The sequence below is a fragment of the Marmota marmota genome, unplaced genomic scaffold (genome assembly GCF_001458135.2).
Source record: "Marmota marmota marmota unplaced genomic scaffold, marMar, whole genome shotgun sequence".
Lineage (NCBI taxonomy): Eukaryota > Metazoa > Chordata > Mammalia > Rodentia > Sciuridae > Marmota > Marmota marmota.
In genome coordinates this window covers 11357540-11374308 of record NW_026000249.1, presented here as the reverse complement: position 1 = coordinate 11374308, position 16769 = coordinate 11357540, and the positions used below count along the sequence as shown (strand labels likewise).

Genomic DNA, 16769 nt, shown 5'->3' with positions numbered 1-16769 from the left:
ATTTAAAGTTACATACATGGCTCATATTGTAGTCCTACTGGACACCACAAAGACATCCACTACTATGCTTTGGATCTTCAATGCCTCCCAAAAGCTCATATTTTGAAGGCTTGACCCCCAGCCAATGGTGCTGTGGGGAGATGATGGAAACTTGGGGCAAGTAGGTCATTGGGGATGTATCCCTGAAGAATATACTGAGACCTGAACCTTTCCCCTCTCTCTATGCTTCCCTGATGCCATGAGGTAAGTATTTTTGCTCTATATTATGCCTCCACCATGATTAGCTCCTCATCATGGGTCCAAAATAAATGGGCCAACAAACTATAGTCTGAAACTATGAAATAAAATAAATCTTTCTTCTAAATTATTTATCTCAGGTATTGTATTACAGTGACATAAAACTAACACAACCACTCTCCAAAAAATTCTATATCTCCCTATACTCACTCCACTGGCCTGTGACAAGCAAGGCTTATAGCCAACATCTATTCTACTATCTGAAAAGCAGACTATTCCATCTGATCTCTTTAGGTGACTAAATTTCTGTTGAATGACTCTCCTATAATACATGCTATTCTTCTCATTTCTAATTAAATTTGCAAAACTCCTGTAGTCACGTAAGTGAATGAGTAGAAGGGTGTACCGGCATACCTGTATGGTGAATGCGTACTTGTACATAGAAAGTCATAAGGAAAGAATAATGTGGAAGTATGTTTTTCCCAGTGAAAAAAGAAGGTAACCCTGGTAGGTAGGTAGGTATGTAAGTAGGTAGGTAAGTAAGTCAGTAAGAGTCAGATACCTAAGGTGGGGATGGGGGTGCTTTCCCTCTACCAAGAAAATCTGGAAATGAATTCCTCTCTCCCATCCACCATCAATAATAAAGGGTGCCAACCAGAAGCAATCAGGCCAACCCTGCAGTCAAGAGAGTCTAGAATCAGAGACACTGAAGAGGAGCATGAATTCCTTAGAAAAACCTAGGTGTCTGTTTTCAAAGCAAAATAGTCCAGTGTAAGGGGCACAAGTACTGCGGCCCTCAGTAGCACTGTCCATTTAAACCAATCTGAATCACAAAAAAAAAAAAAAAAAAATTCAATGATCTGAACATTGAAGCAATTATTACACTAATGCAATAGATTTTGGTAAATGAAGTATTGCTATCAATGTCTGCTGATCTGGCCTGCTCCCATGAATCACCGGGTTTGTGCTTTTTGTAGTAACTCTTTACAAACACATGAAAGAGGAGAAAGCCTTGTTACTCAAAGTGTGTTCCCTGGAACGACAGCAGCAGCAGCATCTGGTAGCTGGTTAACCAAATTCTTGGGCCATACTCTAAACCCAAGTTTAAAAGACCCTTGTTAAAATGCAATGAGATTTTGTACTTTTAACAAGAAGATCCTGTGATCCGTGTACATATTAAAGTTTAAAAAGTACCTAAAGTTTAACCTTCTGACCATATTCATTTGCTTAACAAACTTTTTTGATAAATAAATAATGGCAGCCTTTCCTCTGAGTTAAGGTCTCTGGAATTTGCCCCACTGGGGACTTTCTGTTTGTCTTTTTCTTTGGACTGTAGCTAATAATACGGAATGCTTTTCAAGTAAATCAGTGGTTCCAGGTGGTTCTTGGATGGGAGCCCTGTAACAAGGCTATAAAAAGCCAGATCTTTCTCTTATAAGTTTCCAACTTAAGTATTCCCTGAAGCAAATAGCTTTGGCATAAGGGAGGCAAATAATTTTATGTAAAAGAGATGAATATCTGCATATATAACATAGTGTCCCCCATGTACATCAAAATAAGGGAAATAATTGCCAAAATCAACTTCATTTTAGAATGCTAATGACATATGAAAATGGGTCTTTATCACCCAAACTGAGAAAACAAATTTAATCCACATACTTTTCATATTACTTAAAATTTTTACACTGCCAAAAAATCTTCATATATATATACATATATATCCATTATCCCTTAATTATTTTTATATCCTTCCCAGAACTTATTAAGTTATCACTGTGATAATCTGATAAGTTTTCCACTCATTTACTCCAACCAAGGAGCAAAAGAAAACACATAAGGAGAATATTGAATATTTTAAAATAAGACATTAATTCCTCAGTGGAATTATTGGCAAGAGGACTTTCTATTTCAAATATAAAGTCTCAAACTTCACAAAAATTCTCTAAAGTATCCAAAGACAACAAAAACAAATTAATGTAGGAATATATAATTAGACTTATGGTATTCCAAAGCAAACTTCAGCACAGAATACATAGCTATGTGTTATGTATCCATACATATTCCAACATTTTGGTATTAATGTTTATCACTACATAATATAAACCATTTGAACAATCATGACTAAATAGACTTTATGTCTTTACCCTTAAATTAAAGATGCTTATATATTTGTATCTGACTGATTACATGGACTTTTTTCAGTAATGGAAGTTCAACCCAGATTCTCAAATACAATAGGCAAGCACTCTACCACTATACCCCAGACTCCCTGCCCCCCCCCCTTCTTCCATTCCCCTTTCTTGAGACAGGATCTTGCTAAGCTGCTGAAGCTAGCCTCAAACTTGCTGCACTCCTGCCTCAGCATCCCTAATGGCTGGGATTATAAGTGTGGGCTACCATAGCCAACAATTATGTGGATTTCTGTTAGTTAATCATACCTAGATGTTTTGCTTCCTGATATCTGTAAAACACAATTCATCACAATGCACACAAAAACCTGGCTCAATTCAAATTGAAAATTCAAAAAATGCCCTCATAATAGCAAAAATAATAATAATCTAATTTAAAAATGGGCAAAATACCTGAATAGATATTTTCCCAAAGATATACAGATTACCAGAAGGTGTATGAAAACGCATTCAACATCACTAATCACCAGAGAAATGCAAATCAAAAGTACAATGAGATCACCTTTCATCTGTTAGTTTGGCTCTTGTCAAGAGATACAAGAATGTGGAAAAAGGAAACCTTTGTACACAGTGGGAATATAGATTGGTATAACCATCATGAAAAACGTATGAGAAATCCTAAAAAGAAAAAAAAAAGGATTCATGTACAACCCAGTCATTCCAAGGGAAACAAAATTAGTATCTTGAAAAGATACCTGCACTCCCATTTTCCTAGTGGCACTATTCCTAATAGCCAAGACATAGAATCCACCTAAATGTCCATCAATGGATAAATGAATAAAGAAACACAGATAAAGTGGAATATTAATCAGCCACAAAATACAAGGAAATTCTGCCTTCTGCAACATCGTAGATAAACCTGGAGGACATCACACTAAGTGAAACAAGCCAGATACAGAAACATAAGTACAATATAATCTCATTTACATATGGAATCTTTAAAAAATGTTGAATTCATAGAAGCAGAGAATAGAACAGTAATTGTCAGGGGCTAAGAGTGGAATAATGGGAAGATGCTGGTCAAAGAATACAAACTTTCAGTTATAAGAGGAATAAGTCTTGGAGATCTAATGTTCAGCATGGTATTTATAGTTAAAAATAATGTATTGTATAATTAAAATTTGCTAAGAGAGTAGACCTTAAATTTCCTCACCACACACAAACACAAAATGACATGGTGATGGATGTGTTGATTTGATTGACACATTTCACAAGATATTAGTATATCAAATCATCATACTATATACCTTGAGTATATATAATTTTGATATGTTAAATGTACCTCAATAAAGCTGGAAGAAAAAAATACACCTTCTCTTCCAATGCAGCTGAAACAGATGGAGAAAAACTACATTGCCATGGTGACAAATCTCTCTTTAAATTTGTGACCTGGAATCTCCCCTAGACCTAGACCCTGACTATTTCCAAGTAGCCATACTATATTTCTTCAGTTAAGTCACTCTCCCACTCCTCTGGACAACTAATTAGCACCTTCTCCTCTTTCTTCCAACCTTCAATATCTGCTTACCCATCTTACTCTCATTTGATCTTTCCTCATGTTTCACTGAGAAATGGAAAGAATCCAAAGAGAACACCTACAGATCTCTACCTGGAAGACTGGCAGTGGCCTGCTGATTATATCCTTATTACCTCTGGCTAAATTGCCACTGTTTTACCAGCTGAGGAGCTCCACTTACCATCTTCTTCTTATCTTCCTGGAAGTGCACATCCACAAACATTTTTCCAACAACATAAGGAAGGGCACTTTCAATAAAGTTTACACATTTGTCCCATTGAGGCAGCAAAGTTGTGGTCCCCTGGATCACCTGTGGGAGATAATCAATCCAGTTTAATCTTCATTGGATAAAAACTATTTCTAAAAAAATCAACCAGCTGAAGAAAACAATTTTTAAAACATTACACACCCAAGCCCATATACATGTAAGATAGTAGAAGCAAAGGCAAACTCAGATAAAGAAAAATAATTCTGCTTGTTCCTGTTTTTTTTAGAATTAAATAAAAATGTTTTGATAATGAAATATAATGTAACTTGTCTTTTCTCCCACTTTTCTTCATTAAGCAAAGGATCTAAACAATGGTACAACTTTTCTTTAGTCAGTAGGGATCCAAAGGGATGTTCAAGTGTTCAGATAGTACTTAATATCTATTAAGATTTGAAGTTCCATCAGAAAAGGTCTAGATCAAAGTTCCTGCCAGTGAGAGTTTCCTTGCTCTGGGGAATATAACTAAAAATATACTAACAGTAGGATAACATGACCCACCATGAACAACCCAGGGAGCATATTTACATTGTGTCATAGCAGAGAACACACTGGTAAACAAATAAAATACAGATGTAAATGCTTCTCCCTTCAGTCTCAATTATACCATCATAAGAAAACATTTACAAACAAGTAAGGAACTTCGAAAGCAGGACTTGGAGGGCTTAAAGGTTTATTCTTGGGAATAAAGGCAGAGAAATAAATATAGTTTAAGTTGTCCCTGGAGGTTGGGCATGCAGGAAGGCAGTGGAGGGGGGAAGGGAGGCTTTGAGAATGGTGAATGGTGGCCAGAATCATTCCTTGTACAAAGTAAGAACCAGGTTGTTGAAGCAGGGAAAAGAGATTAATGCTTCAGTTCATCTGTTCTTCCTCTGCTTCTGGTAACATGACCCCTCTCAGAGGTAAGGTATGAATCTATTTTTAAAACCTCTAGAGAAAGAGTTCCTACAACCTTCTTTGGCAATTCAAAATTATATTTAGCACTTCACACTCAAGAAACATCCCCTCATACCTAACCTCAAATTTTCACACACTACTTTCTCTTTCTCTCTCTCTCTCTCTCTCTCTCTNATTCTCTCTCTCTCTCTCTCTCTCTCTCTCTCTCTCTCTCCCTCCCTCTCTCATTCTCTTCACAGTGGAGGTGGAAAGCAGCTGGTTATCATCTTTTATGTGATCCATAAGACTTAAAAATACACTCACATCAAAAAAAATTCTACTTGTTTTGGGGCTGGATTGTGGCTCAGCGGTAGAGCTGAGTTCAATCCTCAGCACCACATAAAAATAAACAAATAAAATAAAGGTATTGTGTCCAACTACAACTAAAAAATAAATATTTTTAAAAATCTACTTGTTTTGGATCTGAACCATTTGATGTAACATAAATATATATATATAGTTGTTTTATGCTATACTCTACAAAATGACTTTGTATTCTAGTCACTTTAAAGGGTCAAAATGTACCTACAGTGGCCCACTAAGAATTTCTATGCTCACTAGTTTCTCTAATAAACAAAATGTCTGTTAAATGAAATCAGAGCTTATAAAATTTGCTTTCACTTAGCTTTGAATTGATAGAAAAATAAAATATTTTTAGAAGTCACAAAATCTTTAAGTCCTCTAGTGGTGGCAGAATACTCATAAATAAACCTCAGAAACAGACCATAAAAACATCTGTGTAATTAGGAGGCATCGGGGATGGGCAAGAAGCAAAGACTCAAAATTCAGGTGAGTGGGGAGAGGGAAATCAATTCAGGCACTTGAGCAAGGTCTCAAAGGACACGGAAAAAAAAAATATGGAGTGGGCCTCATGGAGTGGGCCTAGCAGAATTAGGATAGATTCAAGATTAAAGATCTAAGTCAAGTTAAAGACAAAAACTCTGTCACTAAATTAAAAATGAAACTTTACCATCTAATGCCTATGTCATACATATGTGAATATTCAGGATACTAAAAATAAAAGACAGTTACAGTGCAATCAATCACAATGAAACTCCGTACCCTCCAATCAGTATCTCCACTTTCATCAGTCCTCCCTATCCCCATAAACATACACATTATATGTCAGTGAAAAATTAAATAAAAACTACTTTTAAAAGATAGTTTCAAACATAGCACTAAAAAATGTTAAAACTATAATTATAGTGACGCAGTTAAAAACCCTGGGGAAAAATGGAAATAAGTTAATAAGAGGGGAGAGTTGAAAAACAATGTGACCACGGCCGTAAGTATTACCTTAAATATCTTTATATAGCCCCATCAAATTAGAGCTTGAATGTACTCTTACTGTATTTAAATTGTACCTGAACAAAAAGAAATCAAGCAAGAAAAGACCTTGGGCTGCAAAACTTCATCCTATCCCATCCCTAAAGGCAGTTTTTATTGGACCAGTTAATATACAGACTGTTCTGGCATGTAAAGTTATCCAGTGCTGTAACATTACAATCTTCTTAAACGTACCCGTGAGAATTCCAGCCATCTATATTGAAAGCGCCTGCTCAGGTTTGGAATTCTGGAATAAACCATTCTCCACACCAAATAATTGGCAATGGTCCTGTTAACATAGAGAAATGCACATTTATTGTATTTTAGGTCGATATCTGATCCTCTGCAGAACACCTTCAGAAAAACTGTTGGCAAAGCTCCACGGAGAGACCGCCTGTTCATATAAAAATGCAACACTTTCACTTGAGAAATGTCATAAAATGATACAATGTCAATAAGCACAACCAAAATTGGCTTGCCTTTCACCACCTACTTACTACAGAGATAAAATGAATATTTCAACCCCAGGTCTGAAAAGTGAACACTTCGCTTTCTTTCTGGCAGAGTCCACTATTGCCTTGTCTCCCATACCTGGAAACTGTAAATACCTTCAAATTATAGGTGACTTGATGTAATGCATATGTATTATTTGCCTTCAGAAATTAACAGCAAAATACTGACCGATACCTATTGTCTAAATTTGCACTTATTAAATATGTGAACTCAGGGAAGTCACTGAAGCTCTTTGATTTCTCTTTCCTTACAATACATGAAGGATGTTCCCTGCCTCACAGGGTTATTGTGAGGTTAATATAAGTAACAAAATGTTTGACAAAGAGTAAATACCTAAGGTTATATTGTGTACTTCAAAACATGAACATTCCCATATGCTCTTGCAATGCCCATGATACCTACTTTCAAAAATCTGCTACATTTAAGTGGTGCCTTTTTCTACAAGCAAAAGATGTCCTGAGCTCAGAAGGACACATGATCTGAGTTAATTTCTAATTCAATAGTGATGATGGATTTTTGATGACCCACCTTACTCCCAGCTGTGCCATTACCATGGTGACTAATAACACACATTCCTAAGATGGCCCTTGGGTCAACCAGAAACGTGACATTAGTGTGACATGATGATGCTAATTGGCTCATCAAAAACAACCTACTCTCTCATTATTTGCATGACTCTCTAATGTAGTGGCTGTGCACTCCTGACAGCAAAATATTTTTCAGCATATTCAACAATATGTGGATGCTTGTTTTAATTTCTATATAGGTACAGGCTAAAATATTAGGAATCTTTAAATAAATACAGAACTTTTAAGAGATAATATAAAAATATTTTCAAAAAGTCATAAATTAACCCTTCAAATATTATGCTTATTATTTAAAACATATTATCCTCATAGAATTGGGCTAATATAATGACAGTGCATGTAAATCCATATTTCTTATAGTCTTTTTGACTTTTTCAAAAATTTTGAGATACCCTTTTCATATCTGGTTAGACCACTATTGTTTTCCCTTGTCATCTGGCTAACCAAGATGGCATACTAGTGTGAGAGAAGGGTCACTTCTGCCATTTTATTTCCATTCCATGCTTATGCTTATGTTAGTAGTAGTAGCTTCAGTTCATGTTTCTCTGCAAAAAATATTTTAAACTACTGGTCCTTGTTGTGATGCTTAAACTAAACTACATTAAAAAATTCACAAATCTGTAGGTATATGCAAGTGTCTCATGATTATTTTCAATATGTCAAATGCAGTCACAAACCAGTGACTGTAATAGTGCCTCTGCCATGCATGTCATCAAGACCAAATGAAGGGTCTATGGCCACATACATGGTAGAACTTAATAAAACCTAATAATTATTTTAAAATTTAAAAATAAAGATAGAAGTTCCAACATTTTCTTCTTGGACCCAAGGGATCTCCTTGGGCTATGAATATCCCCCCTTAGAGGCCACTACCCAAATCAGTAAAGTCAAGCCCCTCACCCATGCTTTGTTCAGACCATTATGATAAACACCCCATTTTAGGTCATTGCTTCAGATCTTTTGCATATACATCTATCTTTATGACTGAACAAGACAAAAAGTGCTCACTGAGCACTTACTCTTGGCCCAGTGTTGTGCCAGGTACCATGAGGAATGTTGAAAAACAGGAACCTAGCACCTAAGTCAAAGAACTTAAGATTTCTGTTTGTTCATATCATTGGGTTTTTAATTGAAGGGACACACTATAAGTACATAAAGGAGCCTTCTTTTTTTTTTAGAGAGAGAGAATTTTAATATTTATTTTTTTAGTTTTCGGCAGACACAACATCTTTGTTTGTATGTGGTGCTGAGGATCGAACCCGGGCCGCACGCATGCCAGGCGAGCGCACTACAGCTTGAGCCACATCCCCAGCCCCTAAAGGAGCCTTCTTTCCCTGACTCAAACAACATACCCTGAGTACCCAGATATGTACTAATAGTTCTAGATGCTGGGGAGATAGAGAGGTAAGAAATATATAGGCCTTGATCTCCTGAAGCTTTTAGTTGAGCAGAGGAGTTGGGGGAGTGAATAAATAAATATTTGGCAGGTCTTAGCACCCCAAAGTGGGTGCCAGACATTCCCTAGAAGTATAGCATATCTCATACTGAAGGATAAATGTAGACTTCATGAGAGGGACAGGGCTTAAACTATATCTGAAGGTTGGAAGGCTAAATAATGGGAGACTAGGCCATGCATTGGAGGCAATGGTGAGCAGGATCATCAGTAAAGGAAGTAAGCAAAAAGAGAAGCCACACTGGGAAGATGCAGGACAGCAACTGGGGCCTGGAATCTCTAGTGCATCAATGGGGCAGCTCCTGACCCTAGTGCAATGGCTATATTTTCTTTGTCTTTCAAATACTGTTTGCTGAGTGTGTGAGCTGTGCTGGATCAACAGGGGCAGATTAGAAGATCACTGGCTGGCAGATGTCCCTCCACAAAGTCAAAAGATATTCCCTAGAGGGGGTGGTGATGAGTCAGATCAAATGGGGAAGTTGTGAGGATGGAGTGTGACAGTGGTAATAAAAGAGTCAGTATGTCAGAAGTAGACTGGGGTTTTAGAAGTAGGGGCCATTCCAGCTCACCTGAAATCATCCCACATAGGCATCTCACATTATTGATGATTCTCACAGCACCACTATAGGAGAGAAGTTACTATATCCATTTTACATATAAGAAACATGAGGCTTAGAAGCATTAAGTAAACTCATCACACAATTGGTGGGTCTCAAACTAGTAGAATCACCTGGGGAGTTTTTAAAAGTCCAGATGTCCAGGCCACTCCAAGCCAATTCAATCACAATCTCTTGGGTAAAGCCTAGCGTGAATATTATTTTCAAATTCCTCCTTCAAATCAATGTGAAGCCAAGTTGTAGAAGCAGTGTAATAAGCAATGGAGGCTAGACAAGAGCCAGGTGTTTCTAGATGTAAAGCCTGTATGTTTTTCTCTACACCACACAGTGAATGAAAGCCCTGGAATTTGGATAAGATTTCCTGTCCAGTCAGAGACAACAAAACACTCCAACAAAGATACTTTGCAGAAATCTGTGGGCACAAAAAGATAATAGTTAGGCCGTCCAGACCAATGCATTCCTAAGAGGATAGCATAACAATGAGACTTCTGAGAGTGGAAGATGGAATGCTGGGAAGCTCACACAGCCAACCAATGGTACTACCAAGTGGTTCCACTATGGTATAAATATGCTGACAGAATGCTATGGAGCATAGTTTAGCAGTGCTAATATCACCACATCAGGAACAGATATGACCATAATGAGCAAATCACTGCCACCTAATACTCAGATACATCAAAAACAAAAACAAAACAAAAATTAGATCAGCAACAGTCCTTGAAAATAACACATATTATCTTTTTTTTCCCAAAAAGCTTTTTCAGCAATACAGTAATTTCCCCAAATGGCAATAAATAAAGGAAAGGAAAGTATCCCAGAAGAGAACCCACCACTAAGAAAGCAATATGAAATCCTTCCCCAAATCCTCTGACTTGGAAGATTTGTTCTTTAAGAAGCTTTTGCTGCTCCATGGTCTGAGTTAGCAGCAGCTTACATTTACATTACATTTAAGAGCTTATAAAAATACCTCCTTTGATCCTGATGACAGTGCCTTGGGGTGGTTATTATAATTAGCTTCATTTTCATATAAAGAAAATAAAGGTCAGAGGTCAAGGGACTTCCAAGAACATGTCCAATCTGGGACTAACATTTAGGTCTTCAGATTACAGTTTGCATTTATTTCTCCCTGTCATGCTATCTGAAGTGAATCAGAGGTTCTTCTCAAACATTCTCAAATCTCAGAAATCTTCCTAAATCCTACAGGTTGCCCAGATGCATGCCTAGAGCCATACTTCTCAAAGCATGTCCCAGTATTGGAAGTTTCAGCATCACCTGAGAACCTGGTAGAAAACTGGCCTTGTCCCATTCCAGACATACTAAATCAGAAAATGCAGGGATGGGGCCCAGCAGTTCGTGTTTTAGCAAGCCCTCCAAGGTATTCTGATACATGTCAAGGTTGAGAACTTTTGGTGAAGAAAAACCCCATCTTTTCATCTTTCTGCATATATGGCTCACTGAGGCCGTCCTAAATCCTAGGTCAGTGCTTCTTAAACTTTAATATGTACATAAATCTCCTGGCAGGGGCTGGAGATATATCTCAGTTGGTAGAGTGCTTGCCTTGCATGCACAAGGAGCTGGGTTCTAATCTCCAGCACCACAAAAAAATCACTTGGGGACCTTATTGAATTGCAGATTCTGATTCAGTTAGGTCAAGGACATAGACTTGAGATTCTGCATTTCTGACAAGTTGTCAGGTAATGCCCAGACTGCTCATGTGTGGACTATACTTTGAAAAGCAAGGCCATAGACCACCTCAGAAGAGATGATCCTCATGAGAGGTTCACATTACTATACATTTTCCAGGTGAGCCTTTGGGAGCATCTGTTTAACAAGAATCATCTGACTTTAATGTACACTGTGCTGCTCTATAAAATAAAACTAAAGACAGGAAAGCTCACAGGGGCTTGGCAAACTCCCAAGGATTTGCTTGAGACAAGTCTGCTAAAAGAGTTCTAAGGCAGATGATGGCCATGTGGCCAGGCCTTGCCAGAAAGAGGAACCCAAGCTGATTTTTTTCTAACACCATCCTTCCTTAGTCCCCAACCCCCAACTCTTGCTCCATAGATCAAATTGGATAAAAAATGTCCAAGGCAGCCTTAAGTTGGAGTGGGGAGGAGAAATGAAGGGGACATAGAAACAAGTCTCTCTTTATGTAAAAGCTATGTTACTAGCTCAGTGATATGCCAGTAAACATCTACCAACTGCCTTGCCAAGAAAAAGTAATAATTTGCAGAATTTGCTAGTTTCCCTGGTGTAAAACTTCTACCCTAGTTGATTACAAATTATAGGTGAGATTACTGAAAATAGAGTTAGTAAGAGATGCAAATAACTTGAGAGATTCAGCACATTCCTACCTCCTCACCACTTTTCTACTTTGACTACCAACTCCTTTTCCCCATGTTGGCCTCCACCTCATGCCTCCATTGGCCCTTCCCTGGCCACCTACTCCATTGAACCACAAGGGCCTAATGCAGTCTCTGGCATCACCACCTCAGCGAGATCTCATTGCTCTAGTTTTGTGTCATGTGCTACCTTCCAAAGTGTCAGTGTAACTGTCCCCATAGCCACCCAATTGGAAGGAAAGGTTGCATTGTACTAAGCTAACAGCAGGGTGTGATCTAAAGGGGGAAGCAGCAGCCAGGAAATGGGCATTTGATGCACACTTAATAGCTTTGGAACCCTAAAAATGGCAGGAGACTTGCCAACATTAGCAAGATCTAACCAGTTGGAGGTACAATAGGCTAGTACTAGTTGAGCACCTCTAATCTACAAACTTGAGATCTAAAATGCATCATCATGAGGCTACCAGTAGAACATTCCACATCTGACCTCCTATGACAGGGCACAGCCAAAATACAGGTACACTAAAAATATTGTATGAAATTACCTTCAGACTAGGTACATAAGGCATATAGGAAAAGTAAATGAATTTCATGTCCAGACTTTGGTCTCATTCCTAAGATATCTCATTATGCAAATGCAAATATTCCAAAATCAGAAAAAATCCAAACTCAGAATCAATTCTGGTCCCAAGTGTTTCAGATACAGAATATTCAACCTGTATCTCCAAAATTAGCAGTGAAGTGTCTGAAAAATATTCTCCATACAGGGACACATACGGGTGTTAGAGTCTGTAAACAAGTCAAGATGGCGCCTGGCATTTTGCAGAGGGAGTGGTTTGTGAAGTAACGCCAGCGAGCCATTAAGTGTGGAGATTCCTTATTGGTTGACTGCTGTATCTAGTTTGTTAATTAAGATAAGCTGTATGGAATGTATATATACCCCTCCGGTCCTACAATAAATGGCTCCCACTCCAGCTGTATCAATCTACACAAGTTGCTCGTCACCCCTGGTTATTTTGCTGCAGCCGGACTGCGGCATATGGGGAAAAAAGACATAGGACATACAAATAAGGGTTACCCAATTTAGAATATCAGCTCTGCCGCTTCTTAGTGGTGTGTCCTTAGGCAAGTTGCTTAATCTCAGATTCCTCATCAGTAAAATGGGAATAACACATAGAACTGTTCCAAGATTAAAGATAACTGTTAATCTTAATGGTGGTTAACATCACTATGGCCTGTGTATGTATTTCAGAGGCAGGTTCTCAGAACAGAGGCATGGCAGAAATACTGAACATGAGAAGGCTTAGCTGGCTATTTCTTCAATGGTGCCTCCAGAAGGGAGGTGATAAGATTCTGAAGAAAAGGCTGAAGTCTTCTCTTTACATATCCTGAGTCCAAAGCAGCCTCTCAACTTTGTAGCCTCCTGCCTTTTGAAGGCAACATCTGGCCTCATGCTACTTCTGCCACCCAAGCTGCTCATTATTCTTTTTCCATTCTCCTCTACCTGCAGAATTGCTCCTTATCTTTTGGAGTTCTGCTTATCTCACCTCCTTGACGGTGGTGATGAGGCATCTGGTTAATGTCTAGAGATTTTTAAGAAGTGTCTATTATGTGATATGCACTGTGCTAGACCTTGAAGCTACAAAAGCAGTTACAAGGGTGTCTGCCATCTGCTCACTGTATCATGAGGGAATTGAAAGAAAAGCAGTCATTTCAAAAAAATGAAAAGTTCTCTGATCAAGGTATATCTAGAAAACTCCAACTACTTTTCCTTCTGGTACACAGCTAGACTCTATTTCCCAGCCTCCCCAATGATCAGATGAGTCGCATGCCTGAGGTGTAACTTATGGAATATAGGTAGAAGTGACATATCCCACTTGTAGGACTTCCCACAAATATCTATGCAATTCTCCACCCTCTCTCTTTCACCATCCCTGAATGGACAGGGTTCCAAAAACTCAGGAGAGGGCAGAGCCACAAGATTGAAGGATCCTGGGTTCCTGCATCACAACTTAAAAGAAAGTTGACTTACAGGACACCTTATTGGGATGTTCCATGAACAGAGGATATAATTTTTATTGTGTAAGCCAATGAGAGTTGAGGTACTCATTATTGCAGCTGGCATATCCTGGCTATATGGTGATTATGAGACCCAAGAGGACCTTTTTTTTAGGGTAATTTTTAAAATATAGCCATAGATAAACACCTCCAAATGCATTTATCACACTTGCACCACCAAGAGGACCTTTTTTCAAGTAGCCTGTAAGGCTCCAAGCATGAGGACCAAACATGGTTAGCAAGCACTGGGAGTATAGCTCAGTGGTAGAACACATGCTCAGCCCTCACTGGCCCTGAATTCCATTCCTAGCATGTGTGTGCTCACACACAATCAGCAATGTAAAACCCTCTCCATGATATCAAACCTCACCATGCCAATAAAGTGATGTCAATATTCTCAAGACAATAGAATATCTTGAAATCTCACAAGAATTCACAGAATTCAAGTTGTTCTTGATGAATTGATTATCAAGGGAAAAACTGTCAAAGATTTGGCTTTTGTCTTGATTTTTAAATGAAGTTTTAAATCTGCAGGTATTTTTCTATCTACATCATCTTCTATTGTTGCTCACTATGTTTACATTTGTCTAAGTTATCATGACAGGAACCAGAATAAAATTTTCCCCTAATCATGGTTTTTCCTGCTCACTGTTGTTATGAAAAGTCCTACAATTCTAAAATATAATCATTACTATGGAGATGATTTTTCTAATACAGTAGACCATGGCCCAATTTATCCCCTGGTTTTAAATTAGGTTTTGGGGGAAACAAAATTAATACAATGTCCAAAAATTGCTATTATTTTACAAGTGATGATAACAGATACTGGAAGAAACTGACTTGTGAGGTTCTAAACAACGATCTTCAGCCTGGCATACCCCACCTTCCAATGGAAATTACCAATGAAATTTAAAATGCACTAAAGTGCATATAAGTAGAAAATCATTTTGGCCATATTTTGTAGTATAGATTGAGAAACACTAATCTGAAATCCAAAATATGAAATGCTCCAAAATCCAAAACTTTTTTATTACCAACTTGAGGCCCTAAGTGGAAAATTCTATACCTGTCCTCATGTGAAGGGTTGCAGTCACAATGCAGGCATGCTCTAAATATTATATGAAACATAAAGGAATTTTATATTCAGATTTGGGCCCCATCCCTAAGATATCTCATTATATGTATGCAAACATTCCAAAATCATAAAAAAAAAATCTGAAATCTAAACCCTCTGGTCATAGGCACTTCAGATAAAGAATGTTCCATCTGCATTCAGAGCTAGGAAGTATTTACAAAGAAATTTTTCTAACACAGTGTTCCTCCCTACAACCCCCCCCCCCCCAAAAAAAAGAGCTAATCATAAGACATTCCTGGGCTGCTTATTTAAAATCCAGATTCCTTGGCCTTCCCCCAGCCCCACTGTCTAAGACTCTTTGGAGAAGGGCCCTGGAATCTCTATTTTCAGCAAGGATACAAGGTGCTGCTGCTGGCATTACTGGTTCATGGTGCACATTTGGAATGTGAAGGTTCTGCCTCCAACTTACCCACATCTAGATTCGATTTTCACTTAGAAATTTTTCAAAGAATCACTACTTATCTATAAATGGTAGAATTCAAAGTGAATTTATTGCTTCTTCTCTCCCTCTTCATAGGATTCTAAATGTTTTTTGTTGTTGTTTGTTTGTTTGTTTGTTTGGCGGGGAGCGGGGGTGAATACATGCTGCATTTTATTCAAAGAAGTTTTTAAATTTTTTTTAGTTGTCAATAAACCTTTATTTTATTTATATTTGGTGCTGAGACTCGAACCCAGTGTCTCACACATGCTAGGCAAGTGTTCTACCACTGAGCTATAACCCCATCCCATTTTTAGGACTTTTATTGCTGCCTGTTTTAAACATAATTCCTGGCAACATAGCCTTGATCAAGTACAATTAAGAAAATATGTTTTGTGGGGCTGGGGTTGTAGCTCAGTGGCAGAGTACTTGCTTAGCACATGTGAGGCCCTGGGTTCAATCCTCAGCACCACATACATAATGAAATAATAAAGGTATTGTGTCCACTACAACTAAAAACATTTTTTTAAAGAAAATATGTTTTGTTTTGTTTTGGGTACTAGGGAGTGAACCCAGGGGCACTCTACCACTGAGTAAGTTATACTTGACCCAGCCCTTCTCATTTTTTAAAATAGGGTCTTACTAAGTTGCTGAGGGTCTCACAAAGTTGCCAACACTGGCTTCAAATTTGCAATACTCTTGCCTCAGGCTTTCAAGTTCCTAGGGTTATAGGTGTATACCATTATACCCAGCTCAGAAAATACGATTTTTAATCATGGCTCAGCAATTAATTTAGTAAATTTCTTTTGTAAACTTATTGACCCTTCTGTGATTCATTTTCTGTAGTCATATAGCTTAATGAACACATACAATTCTCTTTCCTGGCATTCTTAGGATTTCTTTTCTTTGTAGCACTAAACTACCAAAGTTACAAATTCTAAAACATTTTTTAAAATAAGAGAAACTTTCAAGTTCCTGAAGTTGTTTCATCAGTGTAATTTTTCTATAGCTCTCAAAGTGGTCTTATGTCTTTTCAAAATAGGTACTTTGGTTTCTTGCCAGAAAATGACTTACTAAAAAGAGAACAGGAGAGGAAAAAAAAACAGCAAAAGACCAAAGGATGAACTGGGGCGGGGGGGGGGGCGGGAACGATGTGTACATATCGAGAAATCTCAGG

General features: G+C 37.9%; 1 protein-coding gene across 1 annotated transcript in view; it reads right to left on the bottom strand.

Moving 5' to 3' along the window:
• Positions 1-16769, bottom strand: part of Phex (phosphate regulating endopeptidase homolog X-linked) — a 194478-nt gene that overhangs the window by 122820 nt on the left and 54889 nt on the right. The window contains exons 10-11 of the mRNA XM_015488079.2: positions 6665-6758; positions 4124-4252 (exon numbers count right to left, since the gene is read on the bottom strand). Of these exons, the coding sequence (XP_015343565.1) occupies positions 4124-4252; positions 6665-6758 (223 nt within the window). The remainder of the gene's footprint in view (positions 1-4123; positions 4253-6664; positions 6759-16769) is intronic.